Below are 25,328 nucleotides of genomic sequence, written 5' to 3'. Positions count from 1 at the left end.
GTCTCACGCTTCCGGCAGAAAACGTCCAGTCTTTGAAAGTTGCTTCTTTGTTGCAAAAAAGTAGCTGGTTTGAACAGGGCCGCTGTTCACGGGAGTTTCTTGGTCCTTTAGTCCAGGGCAGACCTCTGAGGCTTCAGAGGTCGCTGGTCCTTGTCGGATGCGTCGCTGGTTGCAGGTTTTCAAAGCTGGAGACAGGCTGGTAGGGTTGGGGCCAAACCAGTTGTCGTCTTCCTCCTTCTCTGCAGGCTTGTAGGTCAGCAGTCCTTCTTGTTTCTTCAGGTTGCAGGAATCTACCTTCCTAGGTTCTTGGGTGCCCCTAAATACTGAATTTAGGGGTGTGTTTAGGTCTGGGAGGGCAGTAGCCAATGGCTACTGTCCTTGAGGATTGGCTACTGCTTATAAGGGTGGTTACACCCTCTTTGTGCCTCCTCCCTGAGAGGCGGGAGGGCACATCCCTAATCCTATTGGGGGAATCCTCCATCTGCAAGATGGAGTAAAAGTCTGAGTCACCTCAGCTCAGGACACCTTAGGGGCTGTCCTGACTGGCCAAAAGTGGGGCCGTGGCCGGAGGGGGCAGGCAACTTCACTAGCTGGAGTACCCTGGGGTGCTGTAACAAAGGGGGTGAGCCTTTGAGGCTCACCGCCAGGTGTTAGAGTTTCTGCAGGGGGAGGCGAGAAGCACCTCCACCCAGTACAGGCTTTGTTACTAGCCACAGAGTGACAAAGGCACTCTCCCCATGTGGCCAGCAACATGTATGGTGTGTGGCAGGCTGGCAGAAACTGGTCAGCCTACACTAGAAGTCCGATTGGTATTCAGGGGACATCTCTAAGATGCCCTCTGGGTGTATGTTACAATAAATTACATACTGGCATCAGTGTGCATTTATTGTGCTGAGAAGTGTGATACCAAACATCCCAGATTTCCGTGTAGCCATTATGGAACTGTGGAGTTCGTGTTTGACAAACTCCCAGACCATATACTCTTATGGCTATCCTGCACTTACAATGTCTAAGGTTTTGCTTAGACACTGTAGGGGCATAGTGCTCATGCACATATGCCCTCACCTGTGGTATAGTGCACCGTGCCTTAGGGCTGTAATGCCTGCTAGAGGGGTGACTTACCCATGACACACCAGTGAGAGGTTGATGGCACTCTCAGGGGAGTGCCATGTCGACGTAGTAATTTTCTCCCCACCAGCACACACAAGCTGTGAGGCAGTGTGCATGTGCTGAGTGAGGGGTCCCCAGGGTGGCATAAGACATGCTGCAGCCCTTAGAGACCTTCCCTGGCATCAGGGACCTTGGTACCAGGAGTACCAGTTACAAGGGACTTACCTGAGTGCCAGGGTTGTGCCAATTGTGGAGACAAAGGTACAGTTTAGGGAAAGAACACTGGTGCTGGGGCCTGGTTAGCAGGGTCCCAGCACACTTTCAATCAAAACTTAGCATCAGCAAAGGCAAAAAGTTAGGGGGTAACCATGCCAAGGAGGCATTTCCTTACAGGCATGCCTGACTGTATTTTTAGTGCTGTTTCAGGGCCATTTGAAGATCTTTCTCAGCAGCATCAGGATGTGGAAGCAGGAGGCATTGATAGTGTTGACTTGTGCAGTCATGTCCATTTTGCTGTCAATAATTATTTTGGGGTTTCTGGTATGGGTGCTTCGTGTGGGTCTGAGTTCAGCCAGCCATCAGTTGTAGTCCGATGGTAAGGTGTTCTTGCCAAAGTTCCTGTCTTGTCTGTGTTGAGCTTGAAACAGCTGGTCTTCATCTAGTTAGCTACTTTGATCTCGCAGGCAGTGAACTTGTTCTGTGAGTTCAGGGTTTTTTCCGAGAGGGAGTGAATGAGTTTCGTGTCATCAGCACTGGAAAAGAGTTTGATGTTGTGTATGCAGCTGACGTTTGCCAGAGGCATCATGTATGGATTGAAAAGGGTGGGACTGAGCAATGAACCTAGAGACACTCCACAGATGAGTTTTTCACATTTTTTTTATAGGTGAGTTTCTGTGACATGATTGTTTTATTTGCATTTACAAGTGCAAACATATCACTGTAAAACAGTGCTTGAGCAGTAATGTAGCCTGTGAGATGTGTGGCATACTTCTACTTCTGTTTTTTAGCATATTGGATGGCCTTCTATAGCATTTTGGTGGTTTAACATTCCCATAATTTTATTGTGTACAATTTGATAGGCTGGTTACTCCTTAGGCTTCCACCACTCCCTCTCTATCGTTCCCTGCTTTATTGCCATAGCAGAATTGGGGATTTATTTTCTAAAATATCCTCTTGTCCAATAAATGGAGTGCTTATTGTATTAAATTATGGTAGCATTCATATTATATAAGAACTGTGATAAGATGTTCTCATTATCTTAAGGCTCATATTATATCATGGTTTGGATTCTAGCAAGACTCTGATTTCATCACTTTCCTGCAAATTCTACATACAGTGGCTGGTAGTAGGCAGCAAAAGGTAGTTTCATGCTTAGAATGTCCTGTGAGGCTATGCACACTTACAAACTAACATGTTTAATTGTATTTACCAACTCATCTCCATTTTCTGTCAGGAAAAGCTTTGGAATTTACATATGACAAGGATAGGTTTAAGGGTTTGTCAGGGGTAGGGGTAGAGTGGTTGTAGGATCAATTAATTTCAACAGATTTTCATATGAGAAAATATTACAAATGTACATGTGCTCATCTAAAAATGGATTTCTGAAATGTTTGACAGGAGTACAGTTACCAGGCCTCCTATTTTAACGCCTTGTGAATTTCTGAAAGTCTTAAATGTGCAGTAATTAAATTACTTTAGGATTAATAAAAAAAAGGCTCAGGATTAACTGAGCTTTTTCAAGCACAAGCATGGTAGAACACTCAGTGACACACTACATCACAGCTCAAAGCAATTGATAGCCTTTGATAATTCTCTCAGAATGCTCCCAAGAGATATGCGGATACTTGCATAAGCATCCAAGCAGGATTAGCGGTTGCTCCTTTTCAAAAGAAAATGTCAACAAAAAAATTGCAACTTGAAAAAACGTTTTGCCAAACTGTTGTGCATGTTTAGGGTGAATCAATGTAAAATCAGAGCAGGCAACATGAAACTATGCAAGGGACCAGGTTCTTGAGGCAGTTCACAAAAGTGCACCCACAGGTGTATGTCTTTGCATTACCAAAGTAGTCATACTTTAAAAAATGGCTTAATTCAGTCATATTCCATGCCTTTACAATATCATTTATCCTATGTGCATTATGGGGTTTCTTTCATCGGGAACTCATTTACGCATGATTCAATGAACGCTGTGGAGAAAAACAAATATACATCAAACCAGACAAACACAAAATACTCAATATCTGGTAATGAGACACCCTATACCAGTGGTTCCCAAACTGTGGTCCGGGGACCATTGGGGGTCCGCAAAGCCTCCTCAGGGGGTCCGCAGCTGCTTAAAAAATGTAACAGATTAGGTCTCCAGCTTTAAGTAATGACTCATTGGGGGTCCCCAGATTCCAATAATGATTAAGTGGGGGTCCCCGGGTTCCTGTTCTGATGATGTGGGGGTCCACAGAAGTCAAAAGGTTGGGAACCACTGCCCTATACCATTGTTTAATCACAGCTGTAACATTATTGTGGATGCAAAAGATTTAAAAAAAACTCACCCCACCAAAAAAATGAAAAGATATGCTCACCCCCAGTGTAATTAAAATTGTGCCATAATTCTATGTGACTTAGCAATATGCGAGCCAGAATATAGCATGAGCTGATAATAAAGTGTTCTGTAAATTAAAATTATCCCTTGAAACTAATCCAACACACTAACAACCACTTTATGCCAACTTACCCGAGATCACACAGATAGCAGACATAAGTATAAAAATAAAGTCTAAAGAGGATGTGAAGTTACCCCACTTGTATCACCCATCTGTGAGCAACTAATGATACGGTATGGAAGTAACCACACCCATACAACTTGTAAAATCACTTGTGAATGAGCCGAACAGCAACACTTTATTAACCCTGTAGTCATCATATACTTGGCACTCATTAAACGTAAAAGTCTCATATAGCTACTCAATGCATTCAGTAGAGGCCACAAGGTTAGGCCAATAAAAATGATATGTTTGTCAAACACATCAAATAGCTCATATCACTTGTAAAAGATTCATAAAAAATATGACAATCACAGAGGGGATTTGTTAAATCACTGTTGGACAGCTTATGATTATTATTATTATGATGTCTGTACCCAGCATGTGCCAGTGTTAGGTGCGTATATAAATGATACGCATTTGATGGATAAACACCCTTGAACTGGGGTGAAAATATAGAGGGATCCATGACTTGTGAGAGTGCATCGTTAACGAGGAATTCCTGTCATAAAGCAGGAACCGTGTTCAACATATAAATATATACATAAGTTTGTTTAGGTGGATCCCCACTTACTGGGGCATGGTGACATATGAGCGTTAATACCATGAAGTAATACGGGAATATCAAATGCAACTGCATGATTAATTTCATGTAAAGGAGTAGAAAATGTTTTTGCTTCTAGAAACTGGTGCATAATCTTGTAGGAGCAACCAAAAAAATGAGGTGACTAGACACCCTGCTTAATGGCAAGGAACAATATTGAACTTGGCCCACTTTCCATGGTTACCCCCAAACTTTTTGCCTTCTTTTCTCCTGTTTTGCTGAATTTGTTTTTTTGTTGGCCTTAGGCCACTGCGCTTTACCGCTGCTAACCAGTGTTAAAGTGCTTGCGTTCACTCCTTTAAACATGGTAAAAATTGGCTTATACTAAATTGTCCTATTTAATTGATTTATACGTTTCTAGTAAAGTGGTACTACAGGTATCTAAGGCCTGTGAATTAAATGCTACTAGTGGGCCTGCAACACTCATAGTTATACCCACTTAAGTAGTCCCTTAAAACTTGTTGCAGTTCTGCTATTGCAGCCTTTGTGTGCAGTTTTAAACTGTCATTTTGACCTGGCAAACTAAACCTTTTTCAAGGCCTAATCCTTTGTTTTGAATAGGTTTTACTGACCCCTAAGGTAACCCCTAACCAACCCATAGGGCAGGGTGTTTTGTATTTGAAATGTTGGACATGTTCTTTTAAGTTTTATATTCTGGTAGTGAAAACCTCTCAAATATGTCTTTGACTATTGCAAGACCTACCTCTTCCATGGGATAACATTGGGTTACCTTATTATATTTAGTAAGTGATAACTTTTGTTTGGGGGCAGGTAGGAATATCATGTTTGGTATCTGAGGAATTATAATTTCAAACCCTCTTTATTGTTAAAGTCAGATTATAAGTCACAGTTCTGAAAATACCGCTTTTACAAAGTTGGAATTTTCTTGCCTAACCATTTGGTGCCTTCAACATATTTCCTGGGTTACAGGACTAGGTGTAGTTGGCATTTGGCCTTCATGCATTGTCCCAAACAGTATCATAGTATAGGGTCAGGGTATTGGCAGGATGGCCCAGCCTAACTTGATGAGAGGGGTGGAGCTGTCAACTATCACACTTGAACTTCAAAAGACCCTGCTCAGCTCAGACACAAAGGACCTCACACTACCCTATTGTGCTCCCAGACCGACTTGGGCCAGGGTAGGGAGGCTGGAAAATACTGGAAACTTCTGTATTGGGAAACTCCAGAAGCTTCTCGCCCTTCAAAGTGGCACAGGGAATCAAAATAGGACCCACAGACCCAATCTTCAGATCACTTTGGGGCTTGTGGAAGACTGAGAAGGAGGACTGCCCTGATGCCCTGCTGCAGGAAGGACTGCCCTGCTGTAAGAAGTACTCCCCTACTTCCTTCAGAAGGAAGACTGGTCCTGCTCCTTAAACCCAGAACCACCAAAGTGACTCCAAAGAATGAATGGCCTCATGTTTTGAGCTACAGTGACATAACAAGCTTCAGAGACCTGTCCTGCAGCTCCAAAGGGTCAACTGGACCTGCCAGTGCCCTGCTGCTGGCCTCCTCTGGAGTCAGTCGTGATCCTCAGGAGATGCCCCTCAGGTCCTGAACCCCCCCCTTGCACGATTCTATGTTCCCTCAGAACCAACATGGTGCAACTAGAAGGAGGACCTCACAGTCCTTGCAACGTCTTATTGGAACCAAAGCAGTACAACACAACTTGACACAAGACCTCACATTGCAGCCCTCACAGCTCCTCACCGGAACCTATGTAGCACAACACACCACAACAAGGGCAGAAGTTATAATTCTCTATGGGACTAACCTGATCCCTGTACCCAGCCCATGCTCCATCGGGGCTGGCCTGAGTTTATCATTTGTCCTGGTCTGGTGCGACCAGGTAACCACAGTTGATGCGTTGCGCTTCTTGATGCTACTTATACCTAAGATTTTGAAATGCCATCCCTCTGTCTACTGATTGGATTTTTGGTGTCCTACAATTTATTACATTTTAATTTATTTTTCTACATTGGTGTAGGGTTCTTGTGTTATGTTTTCATGTTATTGCTCTTTGTGTGCTGTATAAATATTTTACACATTGCCTCTCATTAAGGCTGATTGCTTTTATGGCAGACTACCAGAGGGTTAAGCACAAGTTAATTTAGTGACCGTGCGTTGCTCACCCTGGTTGTGGTTGATGCTTGAGAAGGTCACACCCCTTCTCAACCAACAACCCAGTTTCTCGCAAATAGTATTACATTGGACACTTTATTAGGAATGTATACTTCTCCAGTATTTTGGTATCTTTCATAGATTCACATGTTTGAATCATTCCCCGTCATTGAAGTGGGAGTCCCACAGTACATAGAAAGTAGTAAAATAAAATTTACATTGAAGGTAATTCAAAAGACATTCACTTGAATATCTTGTAAATGTTATTAGAAGTCCAGCCAATCAGGCGACAGCACCCTTTAGCACCCTCACCACAGAGGCTTCAGTCTCTCAGATTTTCTACTGCACATCGTGTGAAGGTAGTCTCCCTGAGCTCTGCTTAATTTAGATTTTATCTGACAGGAATTCTTCTGAATACTTTTGTTTACCTCTAGGACTGCGACTTCTAACATCAAGTCTACAGCCAGGTTTATTTCGACCCTGCAGCACCTGTGGAAAACTAAGGCTCCACTGTTAGGATCCTCACAAGGACTTCATATATTGTCTTCACCCAGACCACAAGGTGAAAGATTGTAAGATTTGTCTAACACCTAGCACTAGCATTTGGACTGGTATACAGGGGGCATCTCTAAGATGCCCTCTGTGTGCATTTTTCAATAAATCCCACACAGTGGATTTATTGTGCTGATAAGTTTTATACCAAACTTCCCAGAATTCAGTGTAGCCATTATGGAACTGTGGAGTTCGTGTTTGACTAACTCCCAGACCATATACTCTTTATGGCTACCCTGCATTTACAATGTCTAAGAATTTGCTTAGACACTGTAGGGGCATAGTGCTCATGCAACTATACCCTCACCTGTGGTATAGTGCACCCCGCCTTAGGGCTGTAAGGCCTGCTAGAGGGGTGACTTACCCATGCCACAGACAGTGGGTTGTGGGCATGGCACTCTGAGGGGAGTGCCATGTTGACTTTGTCTTTTTCTCCTCACCAGCACACCCAAGCTGTGAGGCAGTGTGCATGTGCTGAGTGAGGGGTCCTCAGGGTGGCATAATACATGCTGTAGCCCTTAGAGACCTTCCCTGGCCACAGGGTCCTTGGTACCAGGGGTACCATTTACAAGGGACTTATCTGTGTGCCAGGACTGTGCCAATTGTGGAGACAAAGGTACAGTTTAGGGACAAAACACTGGTGTTGGGGCCTGGTTAGCAGGGTCCCAGCACACTTTCAATCATAACTAGCATCAACAAAAGGCAAAAAGTTAGGGGTAACCATACCATCAGAGGCATTTTCCTAGATTTGGTATATTTTTTGGATTTGTTCGAAGTATCACCCCATTTGGAGTGAACTGAAGAAAAAGTTATTTGATGTTGAAGGCTTGTATGTTACTCACCCTCTTTGCTGATGTGAGAGCCAGTAAAAGTGACATCTTCCACGAGATGAACTTTAACTCTGACCTATGGATTGGTTCAAAAGACGGCTTCATGAGTTGTCCCAACACGGTGGAGGTTTATGCACCGGTGGAAACACTCTTAAAAAGGCTCCAGCATTTTCCTACACTAGTCTTCTACTTTGGCTACAAAAACTTAAGTCCAAAGAGTACCCCCTCTGTGATGACGACAGCGATACCTCATAGAGATCTGTGCCATCGAAGAAGAGAAAAAGATCTGTAGAAAGTTTCTCTCCAAAAAGAAGTAAGGCAACCAAGAAAACCCATTCTGTGGGAGAAAAAGCAGAGGAAAGTCCAATGACCTCATAGAAAGAAAGCTCAAAAGGGAAAAGTCATTCTGAACCTTCCACACCACCTGCCAACACAATTAAAATTAGCAAAACATCCATATCTCTGCCACCGTCTACGACTTAAAACATTTCAGTCTCATCAACGAGACTGTCGACGAGCGCATCGTTGATGACAGCCTTGGTCACAACTGCTGCCACAGCAACAGCGACATTTACAGCACCGTCTGCGCCCTTAATAATAACGTCATCACCGTTATCATCGACGACGATTACATCGGTGAGCATAAAGCATAAACCTGCTTTACCGTCATCAGCCTCCCAAGTCAAGAAAGCGTCGACAAAGTGATCTAAGTTTGACCTATCGATGAAAATTTTCCGCTTCTCATCATCAGGCCCGTCGATGTCAGTAAGGAAAGCGACGACAGAGAATTTTAAACTATCAATGCTGATACTGTTGACAGCTCCATCGACGACAGCCGTACCAACCACCTATGTTCTGTTGACGACTCACTTACATCATGTAGGCACACGGTCTACCCCAACACTGTCAACAACAATACAACGATGCCTTCAGCAAGACCTGATTTGGACTCTCACCAACCGTCTTTCCTACCCTTAACATTAATAACTGTAATGTGCAAATCCACACTAGAGACATTGCTACAGTCACATACGTCACCCAGTAAGGAATCGACTGCACCTCTAGAAAATCTTCTCGATGATAAGGAAGATGAGGGGGGAATATGAGGAGGAATATTCGAATAATAAACTGTTAGGAGTGGCTCGTAGTCCTTTGGATTTACATATTGAATGCCAGGAAAACGATAAGGAGTACTAGCAGTCTGAACATTCATATGTTTGTTGCAAGCTGGCCTGTTGTGTGGTGAACACCTATGGTATTATCACCCTACACCAGGTCCAGGTATCCCCTATTAGTGAGAGGTAGTCAATGTCTAGGAAGCCAGGCTCTCTAGAGGTAGCTGTGTATGAGCAGCCAAGACTTATCTAGGAGACATGCTAAACTCATGCAATATCACTTATAGTCACACAGCACTTACACACATGAACGAACCACACAGTGTTACAAAAATAAAGGTACTTTATTTTAGTGACACAAAAACTAAAATACTATACAGGCAATACTCTATTAGCAGGTGAGTAAACACACTATTATATACACCTTAGTTGTCAGGAACGAGCATAGAAAGTAATAGAAAACAGTGCAATAACAATAGACAATAGTGAACCTAGGTGGGGCCAAAACCATATACTAAAATAATGGAATGTGAATGATGGACCCTCACCCAGGTAAGTGGAATCTGTAGAGGAGAGCTGGAGGAACTAGGAACCCCAAAAGGTCAATACCAGGAGAGGAGAGGTAAGTACCTGGTTTTCCCAAACCCACAGAGAAACATTTGGAAAGGACTGTGCAAGAACCAAGCAATACTGCAAAAAACAGAAGATGGATCCGGACAGAAGAAAACCTGCAAATGAAGGGGACCAAGTCCAGTTCCATTTAGGATGTCTGGTTGGGGCAGGAACCACTACCCACCCTTCTGGAGATGCGGACTAGGTCAGTGGTGAAGACCAGAAGTCGACTATGCAGCACAGGAGCGGACAAGGAGTTCCAGAAGTGATGCAGTCAATATCCCACATCAGAAGAAGAGGCGCAGTCCATCAGTGGTGTGGAAAAACCACCAACAAGAGTTGCCAGGGACCAGCAAGTTCCAGGGGGCCTCACCCTATGGAGGGGAGTTACTGGTGACCCTGAGCAGTGAGGACAGTCAGAAAATGAGGATGCAGCCCCCACATGCAACCCACAGGCAGCAGGCACAGTAGGCTATATGAGGCCCACTCAGCACACATGGAGAGGAGTCCCACATTGCTGGAACAGCAGGCAGGAGACTGTGCTTTGCAGGAAAGAGTGCTGGAGGCCGGGGCTACACGGAGGCCCTCGTTATGAATATGGTGGTCTGGACCGCCGCGGTGGCGGTAATTACCGCCAACGGCATGTTGGTCCAGACTGCCATATTCTGAACATGGTAGTGAACTGGCTGCAAAGCAGCCAGTTCACTACCACCCACCGCAAGGCCAGAGTCCACCGCCGGGCCGACTGTGAGCCCATTCGACCCGGCGGTGGAGGCATTACAGGCAGTGGGATTACAATCCAATTTCCACCAGGGATTCTCTGGCGAGTTACCCCGCCAGGTAATCCTTGGCGGAAAGCATACGGGTGACTGGAATAATCATTCCTGTCACCTGTTTGTGGCATGCCTGGCCCCTCTCCCCTTTCTACAATCCCTACTCACCCCCAAGCCCCTAGAACAGCCCCCACCCCCCAGAAAACGACCCCCAACCTTCCATCCCCAAAACCCCATGCAGGTCCCCCCACCCCGAACCTTACAATCCCCCACCCCCCACCCCTACATACAGGTCCCCCCAAACCCCCACATCCACATTCACCCATTCACGTACATGCACACACGCAGACATGCACTCAGACACACATCCCCCCCACATATACTCATGCACACCCCCATGCACTCACACACTCAAACACACAACCCTCTTCCCCCTTCCCTCTCCGACAGCACTTACCTTTGCTGCCACACTGCCCCGGGAGTGAACGGGCTCCCTGGGTGCTGCTCCGTCGCGACTGCCGCCTCTCCATACACCGCCCGCCTATAACTGCTTCATTATAGGCGCGGCGTTGTATGGAGTGATGTGGCGGTGAGGGTGGAGCAGCATCCACACAGACCACAAGCATGGCGGCCCTCACCGCCATCAGTGGCTGTGAGCCACCATGCATCATTATTTGGCGGGATGCCGCCCGCTAACTCTGGCGGTCTTTCATTGACCGCCGGCACTGTTGGCGGTGGGGCATCCTGCCAAGTACGTAATGAGGGCCTTAGTGTCCTTCTTTACACCACATAAGGGCTTCCCAGTCACAAAACAGGGAATATCAAGATAGGTAGTTGTGACAATACCTTTCTGTCACATTAAAGCAGAGTTAAAGCCCTTTTCCGTGAGGATCGTGGCCACTTCATCAGCACTCTATGCAGCAGTGCCACTGATAGACATTTGCTGAGCAACAATGTGGAGGAGCAGACACACATTCATAAGACACTATTGTCTGGAAGCAGCAGCAGACACAGATGCAGCAGTGGGCCAGGTAGTTCTCTGTTATGAGCTCCAGTAAGGTGAGTCTTTCCTTTCCATCCTGCCATCCTCACCTGATGTACATATTGATTTGTAATGTTAGCACTTCTCTATTCTGATTCATGCATTTGACTTCATGTAAGAGTCAATGCTGGATAAAAACAAGTTACTTACCTTTTTCTCATAGCAGATTCCTCAACTTTTGAATATTCCCCAGGTGTCAGGCTGGATCCGGAAACTTTTCAGCAGTACCTCTGTGTGCCGGAAGGTGGTGCTATGTGGCTTCTCACTGGTGCTGATTCACTATGGAAATGACGTTCAAGGCCTATATAGGTGCCACTCTCGCTCACTTGCGACAGTTCCTCTCTTTCTGCCCCTCTAGATGCGGATCCAGAGCTCTTTCTCATCTCTCAGGCACTACCTCAATATTTTCCACAAATTTTCCAGTGTGCAAGGGACTCCACCCCCTAAAATGACAGCTTTCAAGCCCTGTTGGGACTGTCCCAAACAAATATCTTTGACAGAGCCCCAACAGTTTTGCCTGTGGTACCAGGGTCAAGCCACAACTCCAAGGCCTGGAGTGACCCTAAGGCCATAAGGCAATGGGAGGCAGAACTTTGCGTCACCAGGTATGAGAAGACTCCAAGCCTGGGCCATTCCAAATCATGCTTTGTGTCCAAGGTTCGATTTCAGTCCTGTTCCCATTGTTGACAAAGCAGCTACTGAGGTTAGTCTTTTTGCGCTTCAAGTCCTCAGGTAGGTGTAAAACACAAGAAATTGAAGCAGGATTCTGCTGCTCTCTTTCTCCATTTGCATTTACCTGAGTAGGCCTGGGGTTGGTGCCACCCTTCTTAATTTAGTTTCAGACGTCGTATGACTTCAGGCCAGTCCTGCATCTGTTTTTAGCACAACCTTAGTTTCTCGGGCCTTCAGCCATGCCGCATCAGATCGAATTGTTCTGTGAAGCTGTGCTCCTGCTCTTTGATTCTCTGCCAAATCCGTGCACCTTCAGGACTCAAGGAGCCAAAAGGCCTTCCTCCTGGGATATCGCTGCCAGGATCGCCATCTGCCCCAGCCGGGTCCTCCAAACATATCTTGCCTCTGGCTCTTTTCCAAATCTGCTTACTGCACCCAAACCCATGCTGGACCCAGGAATGTCCACACTGATGCCCACTTCGCTGCCTGAGGATGTGACCCTGATTTCTCTCTCTAATGCAGAGTCAACACCAGTGCGTGTTCGATTTATGTCCTACCCAATTCCACCTGGGGTTTCCCATACTTGAATTACAACACGATCAACAACACTCTGTTTATACCTTTTTTGGCGCTCATTTGGATAATCCCTGTGATCCCGGTGATGAGTTTACTCAGCCCTACCTGGATGACATTTGTTACGAGGCTAGTGGTCTCAATACCTCCTCAGAGACACGTCTTTTTTCTCCCCCCTAGCCAGCCATGGAAAAATTTGCTACCCGCACAATGGTGATGCATAATACTTGACCTCCAGTTCCTGACCTTTCATGTTAAAACCAGTGCCTTAAAAGAAATCCTCCAACAGGGCAAACATATTCTGAGCCCCTTCTTCCATTTAACGAGGCACTGATGTATAACTTATTATGGGCTTGGTCCACACTTTGTTCAACCTCACCAGTCAATCAACAGATTGCCACACACCATTTTCCTGCTCCTTTGCGACCCAACTTTCTTTTTTGCAGCACCCTTCACCGGAAAGCCAGTGGATCAGGTTCCAGCCAACAGCTCTGATCCCAACACAGTTCCCATCACTCCCCCAATAGTCAATCTAAGCAACTGGAAATATTCAGAAAACATGTTTTTTCTTCTACTAGCTAGGCTCCCTGCTCTGTGAGTGCCAGGTGCTTGTCGGGATGCTGCTCACATCCCCTTTTGGATTCAGTGGGATATTTCCACCCAGTGTGCCGAAAGACCTTTGTCCTGTGTTATCTCAGGCAATTGAAGATGGTCGTGATGCAGCCAAGTTCACTATTCATTGGAGCTTGTACACCACTGATTACATCGGGCGGGTCAATAGCCACCAGCTTTGCCATTCGTGGCCATGCATGGCTGCAATCAACTGGGTTCTCCGGCGATGTAAAGAGAGCAGAACTACTGCTTGCTTTCTGGGCCTTTCTGCCCCACCTCTCCAACTACAGCAGTTCTATTGCTCCCTTCGCGGCTTCAGCCAAGGAGTTCCTTGCCGCCAACCTGTTCAACCCCCACTGGGAACCCAGCAGTTCTACAATACAAGCTGTGGTGCCCTCCATCCCCGCAGCCAAGGTCAGCATGTCACATCGCTTACTACCCCTCCTGCAGCCCCACCTGCCAAACCACTTTGCTGTGCCCTTGAAGGGACACAGCCACCCAGTGGGAGGCAGGGTCGGCGGATTCTTATGGAGTCCTACAGATTGTTCACAGGGGCTATGGTTTATCCTTTCTCTCTTCTCCATTGCATCTTCCAGTGTCCTTTCAACAGCTGACGTAGGACCATCATTCTATTGTAGAAAGTGGAAGTCCTTTTGGCTATAGGGGCTGCCATGAGGGTGTTGGTGACGGAAGTAGCATGTGATTGTTATTCCTGTTACTTTCTGCTACCTAGGAAGGGCAGGGGTCTTTGTCCTGTTTTAGACCTGTTCCCTCCCAATTTCTTTAGCCGTAAGGAGAAATTCAGAATGCTCAACTTGTATCACAGTTTTGTGGTTTGGCTAGGCAGATGCCAGATTCCCTCCAGGCCAAGTTATCTGACATTCTTTTATTTTTTTCTGTCTCTTGCCTGGCAAATATTTGCTTTGGGCTCAGTTGTCAGCCTTCTTACAGTTGCTAGATCAGCCCTCATTGTTAAAATAATGAGTTGTGATGCGATTTCTGAAAGGGCTGCAACACACATTTGCCCCTTCTTCCTTTGTCATACCCCAGTGGAACCTTAATCTAGTTCTGACTTATCTGAAGTGCACTCCATTTGAGCCTCTTCACAGCTGTTCTTTACGGGTCCTTACTATTAAGATTATGTTCCTCATTACCATCACTTCAGTGTGTGAGTGAATGTCAGTTTATTTGTGTCAATCCACCATACACATCTTTCTTCCCAGACTAACTGGTTCTGTGAACTATGGCATCCCGCCTTCCGAATATTGTGACGCTGTTCCAGGTCAATCAAACCATCACCCTGCCATTGTAGTATGCCTCGCCTCATCCCTCTAAGGAGGAGGAGAGACTCCATTGCTTGGACCCCAAGAGAACACTGACCTTCTATATCATTTGTACCAGAGACCACTGGGTGGATGATCAGCTCTTTGTGCAGTTCACAGAAAGGCAAAGCAGTGCAGGAGAGAACGATCCCCTGCTGGGTCATTCTCTGTATTAAGATCTGCTACGCATTGGCCAAAAAACAGCCTCTAGAATGTCTGCGTGCTCATTCTACCAGGGCCAAAGCTGATATTGTTGCATTAGCATGTGGAATCCCTGTCCTAGATATTTTCCAGGCAGCTATGTGGGCGTTCCTCCACACGTTCATGAAGCACTGTTGCCCGGTCAGGTTCGCTGAGAACGGCTTTTTGCCCTCTTGGTCCTGCAGGACTTTCTGGTTTGAGTCCATTCACAGACCCTCCACTGAATAAATATTGCTTTCATATCTGTTCAAAAGGTGAGGAATCTGCTGCTAGAAATTTCTTCCAGAACAGGTTCTCTCTTAGGGGATCTCCATTAATAGTCATAAGCAGTGAATAGTCCTGCCAACGTGTGGGGATCCCGGAACGCTTCTTATATTATGTCTTCTTAAGTTTAGATTTTCATCTTTATTCAGTAAAGCCTGGAAAAACACTTGAAACATGAATTATCACAGCCTATAATCAAGGCTGTCTTGGCCAATTGCTTCAGAATGTATTTATAAACGGGAAATTAACATATACAAAATACAGCCAAAATAACTGAAAATTGTGATGGCTGACGGTTTAAATCTCCTTCAGAAACACTTTTTTAAAAAGAGGAAGAGAGGACAGGATTACAGGTAAGAAACCATTCCTTATCCTTGATAACACTCTTTCTGGTAGAGGCTCTGTCTAGCAATAAATTCCTCATTATTTAAATGTTTTTTACTTTATTTTGAAACTTGATGTGGGATATTTAGATACGAAGAGGATTCTGTAAATCAAGCTCATTTTGGTCACTGTTAGTTCTTGAGTCTCTTGAGCTGACCTGCAGGAAAGTTATTCTCAGTGCTTAATTTGTAAATAAAAAGGTGCCGGTGCCCATAGCCCTTCTCAAACACGCGGCTGCTACAATTAAATATGTGAACACAGAATACTCAGGCAGCGTAATCCTGAAGCCATCTCGGGCCTCTTCAATCCACATAAAGCAACTCGCTGCCCCTTCAGCTCGCTCTTGCAGCTTTCTACTTTCTCCCTTTGTGATGCTTTTTCGTTTTTCCCTTCATCCCCCTTTCCCATATGTGTCTTTTGGTCGCAGCAAATGCTTGAGGCAGAAGAGTAAGCCCCGGCCCTCAAAAATAAGTGCTGGTGCTCAGCACCGGAAACAACAAGCACAAATTAAGCACTGGTTATTCTTTAGGTAAATGGGATGGAAGCTTTTGTAATGCTGCAAGTTGTTGCATTCATTGGATTTGGACTATAACCTGATACTCAAGTGTTGTTGTTCCAGACAGATTTCAACTTCCAAGAAAACGATGTAGATTTCAAATCTATGAAAACTAAATTGAATCCCAGAGCTTATTTATTTGTTTGCTTTCACTGAATCCTGGAATAACATTACTTACAGAATGGTTTATAGCTAGGTTGTGCTATGTTCTCACATGCAGAACAATTGCAGTCACATGCAACTGAGGTGAATTTTTAATTGCACTGTGATTGCCCTTATCTTTTAATTTTTTCATCCATGATGATGTTAGTCATGATTATTCAGCGGGCTTAGGAGTCCCAGGACAGAATCTTGAGTACATGGTGTTTGCCAGGTTTTAGGTGTATTTGTAGTGCTTTTCTCCACAGTTCTTTTTTTAATGATGCCTAAATGCCCCCTGCGTCTCTCTCTGCCTTGAAAGGACTGAGGCTTTATAGGAAGCTGGCTCTGTAAACACTATCTCAAAATGAGAGATAGTGTGCACAGTGTCCAGGGGTTCCTCCTAGAGGCTTGACTGTGGCAATTATAGATAATACTAATGCTCTATTTGTGGTAGTGTGATCGAGCAGTTAGGCTTATCAGATAGTAGTGTTAAGCATTTGTACACATACAGGCAATACATGGGAACACACACTCAAAGACTTAACTCCAGGCCAATAGGTGTTAATATAGAAAAATATTATTTTCTTAATTTATTTTAAAACCACAAGATTCAGAATTCAAGTAAGTACATAAATTGTAAGGTACTTGGCAAAGGTAAATATAGAACTTTGAATGAAAACAGTAATGTACACAGTTTGGCATAAAATGGCAAAAAGCTATTTTAAAAGTGGACACTGCAAAATTCAACAGTTCCTGGGGAGGTAAGTAAAGGTTAGTTTGTCAGGTAAGTAAAGCACTTACAAGTTCAGTCTCCGGGGCATAGGCAGCCCACCTTTGGGTGTTCAAGTTAACCCCAAACACCGAGCACCAACAACAAAGGGCCGTCTGGTGCAGCGGTGAAAGAGGGGCCAAGATAACATAGGCGCCTATGGAGACTAGGGGTACTCCAGTTCCAGTATGCTAAAATGTAAGTACCTGCGTCCTCGGGGACCAGACCAGGGGGGTTTTGTAGAGCACTGGGGGGGTCCCAAACAGGCACACAAAATACACCCTCAGTGGCACAGGGGCGGCCGGGTGCAGAATGCAAACAAGGTGTCGGGTTTTGTGTTGAAATCAATGGAGGGACCCAGGGGTCACTCTAATGATGCAGGCAGGGCACAGAGGGGCTTCTCGGGCCAGCCTATCGACTGCGCAAAGATGAGGGCCCCCTGATGGTCACTCCTGCACTGGTAGTTGGTTCCTCTCTGGCGTGGGGGCTGCGGGTGCAGTGCTTCTTCCAGGCATCGTGTTCTTTGTTACCAGGCAGTCGCGGTCCGGGGGCTTCTCTGGATTATCTCTGCAGGCGTCGTCGTGGGGGTGCAGGGAGGTCGGCTCAGGATGGAAACGTAGTTGGAGTCACGTGGGGATCCTCTCTGTGGTTTTGGTTTCTCTAGACACGGGCCGGGAGCGTCGGGTGCAGAGTGGTGGGGACTCACTCTTCAGGAGTGAGGTGAGAGTCCCTTTAAAGATGGTTTCTTCTTGTTGCTTTGGACAGAGCCACTGTCCACAGGAGTTTCTTCATCCTTTGGAATTGCAGGGCAGTCCTCTGAGTCGGCAGAGGTCGCTAGGCCCGCAGGATGCGTCACTGTTGCAGGTTCTTTGAATCTGGAGACAGGCCGGTAGAGCTGGGGCCAAAGCAGTTGTCATCTTCTTCTCTGTGGGGTTTTCAGGTCAGCAGTCCTTCTTCTTGTCAGATCATCAGGAATCTGATTTCCTGGGTTCAGATACTGAATTTAGGGTGTGTTAGGGCTGGGGGCAGTAGCCAAAGGCTACAGTCCCTGAGGGTGGCTACACCCTCCTTGTGCCTCCTCCCGTTGGGGAGGGGGGCACATCCCTATTCCTACTGGGCTAAATCCACCAAAACAAGATGGAGGATTTTCCAAGGAGGGGGGTCACTTCAGCTCTGGTCACCTTAGGGGTGGACCTGGCTGAGGGGGTGACTCCTCCTTGTTTTTCTCATTATCTCCCCGGACTTGCCACCAAGAGTGGGGACTGTGTCCGGGGGGCGGGCGTCTCCACTAGCTGGAGTGCCCTGGAGCATTGTAACATAAAGCCTGAGGCTCACTGCTAGGTGTTACAGTTCCTGCAGGGGGAGGTGTGAAGCTCCTCCACCCAGTGCAGGCTTTGTTTCTGGCCCCAGAGAGCACAAAGACTCTCACCCCAGAAACTCGTCTCTCAGTGGCAGGCTGGCAGAGACCAGTAAGTCCTGCGCTGAAGGATTGGGTAAAATACAGGGGGCATCTCTAAGATGCCCTCTGTGTGCATTTTTTAATAAATCCAACACTGACATCAGTGTGGGTTTATTATTCTGAGAAGTTTGATACCAAGCTTCCCAGTATTCTGTGTAGACATTATGGAACTGTGGAGTTCGTTTTGACAAACTCCCAGACCATATACTTAATAATATGGCCACCCTGCACTTACAATGTCTAAGAGTGGACGTAGAGACTGTAGAGGCATAGTGCTCATGCAGCTATGCCCTCACCTGTGGTATAGTGCACCCTGCCTTAGGGCTGTAAGGCCTGCTAGAGGGGTGACCCTCTAGAGGACTGCCACAGGCAGTGGGTTGTGGGCATGGCACCCTGAGGGGGATGCCATGTCGACTTTGTCTTTTTCTCCTCACACACACACACAATCTGCACTGGCAGTGTGCATGTGTTAGGTGAGGGGCTTCTTAGAGTAGCACAACACTTGCTGCAGCCTTTAGGGGCCTTTCCCTGGTCACAGGGCCCTTGGTACGACTGGTACCTTTTACAAGGGACTTATCTGCATGCCAGATGTCTGCCAGTTGTGGAAACAATGGTACATTTTTAGTGAGAGAACACTGGTGCTGGGGCCTAGTTAGCAGGGTCCCAGCACTCTCTCAAGTCATCATCAATACCAGGCAAAAAGTGTGTGGGGGGGTACTGCAACAAGGAGCCACTTTGCTACAGCTTTTTCTTTGTCCCAGGGCAACCAGAGGACTGGCTGTGTATGTGTCTGCGTTGATGGTTTGCAGTCCATCATCCACATGCTTACCAAATAGCCATTCTCCATTGAATGGCATGTCCATGATGTATTTTACACCTCTGCGCTCAGTGAGGTAGCTCTTAACCTTCCTTGCCTACTCAAAACAGCTGCTCAGGTGAGTTGTCTGAATCTTGTACTTATAACAGGAAATTCCATAATGAATATGTGCTGGATAATATCGTGACGACATAGGCTACAAAGCACACATATTTGATAGGTGCACGTATCACCTGAGTGTATCAAGGCACTGAATAACAGATGTTTATTGTTACCCACCTCAATGGTACTCATTTTATTGATCTCAGAAGGATGAAAGGCTGAGTGGCCTCACCAGGATTTGAACCTGTTACCATGTGGTTGAACACAGGCCCCTACAGTGGGCGCATTAGTCCACTAAGCTACCAGACCCGGATATGGCTAAATAAAGTAATTTTAAATTTATGACAACTGTGTGGATGAAGTTCATTTTGGATTGCTAACAGAGGACTCCGAATTAACTGAGCCTGTTTAAACTCTACATTGGTAACGTGCTCTGTGAAACACTACATCACCTTTGCGCGCAATTGGTGGTGGTACAGTGAAGAGGGGTATGGTACAGACAAGATAGGCCAAGTATTAATACATTTCAAGGTTCAGTTTGAATCACTGCGAGTGCACATAGGCATTGCCTGGAACGGTAAAAGGTTTAGCATTATAAATAGACTCAAACTGTAGACATTTGCAAATGTGTACATGCTTTTTTACTGGAATCGCTGTTAGTATTAAAAGCTTAAGTCTCAGCTCACTTACTTTCTTTAGAGTGTTCATCCTAATTGCAAAGGCTCTGCATCACATGCACACATGAAGATGAACAAGTTATACATATAGATACAAACCTTCCTTCGTAGCAGACTGTCTCTTATTTCACAGATGTGCATTATAGTACTGTAAACTGGCTGCCAATGTGTTTGGGCTGCAGAAGTTGAGCCTGCTTATCCAATGGACAAAATAAACAATAAAAACTTATCTCAATATCTCGTAAGTATCAGGCAATATGAAAATCCAGACTTCGGACATATGAACAATATCATATCTCCTTAGTAACTGATATCTCCATCTTTGTTTTTTATCTTCCTTTAGGAAATATTACAAATTCATTTTGACCCGGAACTTTGAAGCGCTGAATTCAAGGGGAGGAGGAAATCAGGTTTCCTTGCTTAACATCATGATGGACCTGAAGAAGTGCTGTAATCATCCCTACCTCTTCCCTGTGGCCGCAATGGTATGTCTTTTATTCCTCTCAAAATGTAAGACCGTGAGCTTTTGCACCATTCAGTGCTAAGATTTTTGGGCCTGCACTGCATTTTCTTTGTTGTATCGCAAACAATAAGGAATGGTCCTTATTTTCATGCTGAATTGGACATTGTACATCAAAGTATTTCACCTCACTCTAAGAGTGCCAAAGGAAACCCCCACAGGATACTCAGGTTCTCAACATTGAGAGAGAATATAACAGTAAAGATTAAGTTGATGTTGACTTCGGAGGCCCTAAAAATTCTACATTGGATGCCTCAACGTTGACTGCCATGACAATGTGCGTAAATGTGACAAGTAAGGGTATATCTGGGGATCCGATGATAGGTCTGAACTGATCAAACAGAAGACAGACGAGAGGGATGCTTCCTCCCTTACTCTTTTGGAAGCTGTAAACCTAGAATATAATTGCCTCACTTCACTCTGCTATTCTCTGAGGAATATTTCATCCTTGTCCCTCAGACTCCTCACAGTAAGATAAGGGAAAGTATCAAAGAAAATCAAAATTGTGACTGAGCAAAGCAGGCTGGGAAAGGAAAAGAGAGGCTCAGGTAAAGGAGATGTCAAAAGACATTCAATGAATTCAAATAACATGATTTAAATCTGAGTGAGTAAAAACAGCCTTTTGAAAATCCCAATGTGTTTGGTGCTTCTTCTTAGTGAGCAAAAAAAGCAAACTGGTTGATTCACAGTGCAGGAGGTATTGGGACAGTGGATCTTCAGGAGAACCTTTAAGTGTCGTCTTAGATTTGCATACAGCCAAGGTTCCAGTTCCCTTTTTCAGAATAAAACGTTAAAAATGTATATGTTTTTAGTCAAATATGCTTTATGACTGATGATTTATATTATTGGCTACATTTATTGGCTACATTTTTTTAATCTGAAAAATATAAGAAAAACATTGTTAGGACCTAGTCACAAAATGCATTTTGTAATCGATTTAGTTAGTGGATCCTATGGCATTGTGAGCAAGGGAGCCAAGTCCATGCATAACCTAGGCATACCCTTCGGCGCGAGCCAAGCATTCAGCTTGGGGCGGGGTGCGGTTCATAGCGGCCTGGCGTGCAGCGCCTCTTTTGTTCTTTACTTTCTCGCACAAGGCCCCAAAGTGGGCATGGGGCCTCAGCGAGTCTCAATAGTACTATGGCACCTTCCCTACCCCTCACTTACCTAGTGAGCCTGTCCTTAGTCTTATTTTCTCTCTTTTTTCTTCTTTTCATTGTGTTTTTATGTTTACATTTAGCAGCCATGTTCTTTCTTTTTCCCAGCATGCCTTCTTTTTCCCTGCATGCTTTAGGACCGTCTTTCAAAATGGTGTCTTTTCTCTATATGCTTCCTTCCCAATCCAATATGGTGACTTTCTGCTTCCTGTTGGTCATTTTCTGTACTAGGGTATATAAAGTGAATGATTCTTCTTCTCCTTGCTCTGCAACAGTTCCTCTGGTGTTGATCTTCGCTTCTTTTGTTTTTTCTCCAGTTTTTTTCCCTTGCTTGTTCCAGTTTTATTCCAGTATAGTTTTCTTGTTGGAAGACTTACCTTTTTGCTTATTTTTGTTCCAGGGAGTTCCTGCTTTAGAGGTTTTTCCCTTTGGGTTTTTTTCCCCTGGGACTCCTTCTGGAGGTCACAGACTGCTTTATGGCGTTCCTTCGTCGGCAGCACCGTGGCTATCAGAAAGGGCCACCCTTACCTTGTTCAAGGTAGAACCTACAAGACTCAAGACCCTTCTGCAGTTCCAGTGGGCCATTGACATAAACGATGAGTAGCCTGTGACAGGGTGCTACATCAGTCACACAGAGAAGGCATAGCTTGTCAGTTTGTGCTGGACTGTTCCTATTGGAGCAGGACCACGTCTGATTTGCATATGGCCTGGTCCTATCAGAGTTGACATGGTGGGCAAAAGAACAGTGGTTTGGAATACTACCCAGAGCAATTGCCAGTGCTTAAAGTAATTGCAAGCTTTCCTCCACTCACTTTTTGTGTGTTTGATGTAATGCAGTAAGTGGCCAGCAGTATTCCCAAATGTGGTTTTCTTGCTCACTGTGCCACAGGAACCAAGCTGCACCTCACTGAAAATGCCCAGTTCGGCCAAACCTGGTCTTGGGTTGCTTGTGTTCTGGTTCAGAGAAGAACTGGCTTGGCAGTTCGGGCTGAATTGTTTCTGTTGGAGAAGGACCAAGACTAGTTTGCATATGGCTGGGTCTAATCTGAGGTAGTATGTTGGGCAAAAGAATGACAGGCTGGAATACTACTATTAGAGATTGCCAGTGGATAGATTATTTTTAAGCATTCCTTTCATTACCTTGAGTTTGTTTGACAGAAACAGGAACTAGTTCTGTTTGTTAAAGAAATCTAAAATAGGATGTTCTCTCACTGTGGATTGCCCCCTCTTCTGGGGATAACCCTGAAGATTTAGTGTGAAACATTCCCTCTGTTATTTCTATAAAGAAGATATAATCATGCAAACATTATTGGAACTTTACTAAAGAGTTTCCAATTTAGTCAGCTGTTCAGAAAAAAAACCCTCTAATTTCAAGTTTGCCTCAGCAAATCAGAGAAAAAGCCACCTGGGGAGCCAAAGACCAAAAAGGTACAGAAATCAAACTCTTGCTGTTCTCTGCCTATTTACTTGCCTAAATCCTCGACAACAGCAGTGCCTTCGCTCCCTAAGAAGGTCATGCTGTCATCTAGAAAAGGTACATCCGCAACAACAGCAAAAAATGCTCATTGGCAATCTTCCTATCGACACCACCCTCATCAACAGACTAGAGCCCCTCACTGATATTTCAACAGTCAACAGCTTCACAAGCAATGCCATCAGCCATTTCATCATCGGTACATCCACTATCCATAGCATTGTAAATTGTACTTCATCCAGTGGATCCCTAATTTAAACACCTTAAAACACCAATCAAGCAGTGTTTCCTCAGCTGAGGAAACAAACTGGGCACTAGACACTGCCCTTGCATTGCTCTTGGGTCAGACAAAGCCTCTCACTATTATTACATCAGTGAGTCAATGTAGTCCAGTCACTCCAGGCTTACCCAACCAGACACGGATGATAGATGCATAGACTTTCCAGTCAAGAGTGTTTTCCATGATGGCTGCTTCTTTTACAGTAGATAACATATTGGTTGTCGAGGTTTCACCATATGTGAAATGCCAATTTGCCATTAATCATCCATCCCAAGAGATGGAAAATCAGAGGCAAAGGCTATTTTCAGGAAGGGGTGAATACTTCAACTGAAATAATGGATGCAGAAGTACAAGTGTCTGTAGCAGGTTTCCTCCAGCTAGTTGGAGAAGCTGTCCTGCATCTTCGGGGTTGGGTGTAAAGTATGGTTCTCTTCCAGGGGATCCTCATCAATAGTCATAAACATTGAATATTCCCGCCCTTGTGCGGGGACCCCGGAGCATATATAAAATACACACATATTATACATGTGTAAAACAGCAATGCAGGCTATAATGTTAAAAACAGGCTAAAATGCTTTATTTCTATGAAGTTTTTAAAAAAATTTTTTTGTTATATATTATAAAATTACAATAGAGAATAAATATCTACCCAAGCCCCCAAAACTGGGCTTAGGGAAGTAAGCAGCAGTAAACTCTAGAGAAAAAGAGAAAAAACTGCATTGAAAAACAATGGAGCATTCTTAGCCAATAGGCTGCATGCAGGTTAACACAGGAGAACCAAAGAAACTTTGGCACCGTGCCTTTAAGACCCTGAGCACCTCCAGTATCCCACCATGCCTCAGAGGTGAAGGAAAGGTGACAGTTGGTTCACAGTTAGGTCAGTTCTTTTTTCCGGCTTCTTCTGAGAGGATCCTGGAGCATTGAGCTCTCAGTTTTTCTGAGTTTTTTCTCAGAAAAATCCTTTGAAAAAGCGTTTTTTCCTTTTTCATTCGACAGATAACATCTTTGTCTGAGCTTGGCAGTTTTTTCCTGACAGAAAAATGCCTTCACTTTTTGTCAAATGCCCTGCTTGTGGGAAGAAGAAGGCCCAGTCAGACCCACACTCTCTGTGTATAGTGTGCCTGCCTCAGAGTCACTGCCCTGACATTTGTAAGGACTGCAAGAATATGTCAAAGAGGACTCTGAAAGACCGAGAAAAGATCAGGCTACATGGGCTTCAGGAGAGGCAGAAAACATCGTCCTCTTCACTTCCCAGACAACCAATAGGCCATTCTCAGGAGAGAATGGCTAGGTCGACGTCAGCAGGTAGGAAAGTACCTGTTTGTTCCCCGTCGACGTCGTCGCTACCACCGTCTCACCGTCATAGATCGCCGTCGACGGCGACACACCAGACGTCGAAGGAGACAGCGTCGAGGGAACACCATCGCAGAGGCAGGTCTCTGTCGACGGCAGTCCGCCGATGGACGTCGAGCCATCGCCGGCGTACCCGGTCGCCACCCAAGGCTGTGCGCCCCCCCGACGTCAAGAGACACAACGTCGAAATCGCCACGACGGCATGAAAGACATCCGCTGTCGGTTTCCCACCGCTCCACGTCGAAGCACACGACGGCGAGCAGGTCGAGGTCCAAAGATCGCCGTTCGACGTCAAGACACTCAACGTCGAGACACTCAACGACGAGACATGAGCAACCGGTGGGGCGCCCTTCGACGTCGACACAGCCATCGACGTCGACACAGGTTTTACCTGTCCCGCAGGGAGTAGGACATCGCCCCACGCCAGACAAGGCCGCGCCATCTCCAGTGGTCTCCATACCGAGCGACTCTTCTCGGTCA

The 25,328-nt window shown here is 45.4% G+C and overlaps 1 protein-coding gene across 10 annotated transcripts in view; it reads left to right on the top strand.

Moving 5' to 3' along the window:
- Positions 1 to 25,328, top strand: part of CHD3 (chromodomain helicase DNA binding protein 3) — a 1,503,198-nt gene that overhangs the window by 631,376 nt on the left and 846,494 nt on the right. For all 10 annotated transcript variants that reach the window (XM_069218663.1, XM_069218665.1, XM_069218664.1 and 7 more), the window contains exon 19: positions 20,408 to 20,549. In XM_069218663.1, the coding sequence (XP_069074764.1) occupies positions 20,408 to 20,549 (142 nt within the window). The remainder of the gene's footprint in view (positions 1 to 20,407; positions 20,550 to 25,328) is intronic.

The sequence above is a fragment of the Pleurodeles waltl genome, chromosome 12 (assembly GCF_031143425.1).
Source record: "Pleurodeles waltl isolate 20211129_DDA chromosome 12, aPleWal1.hap1.20221129, whole genome shotgun sequence".
NCBI classification, from domain to species: Eukaryota; Metazoa; Chordata; class Amphibia; order Caudata; family Salamandridae; genus Pleurodeles; species Pleurodeles waltl.
The sequence above is the reverse complement of the archived record's forward strand: the minus strand, read 5'-3'. Positions and strand labels throughout refer to the sequence as shown.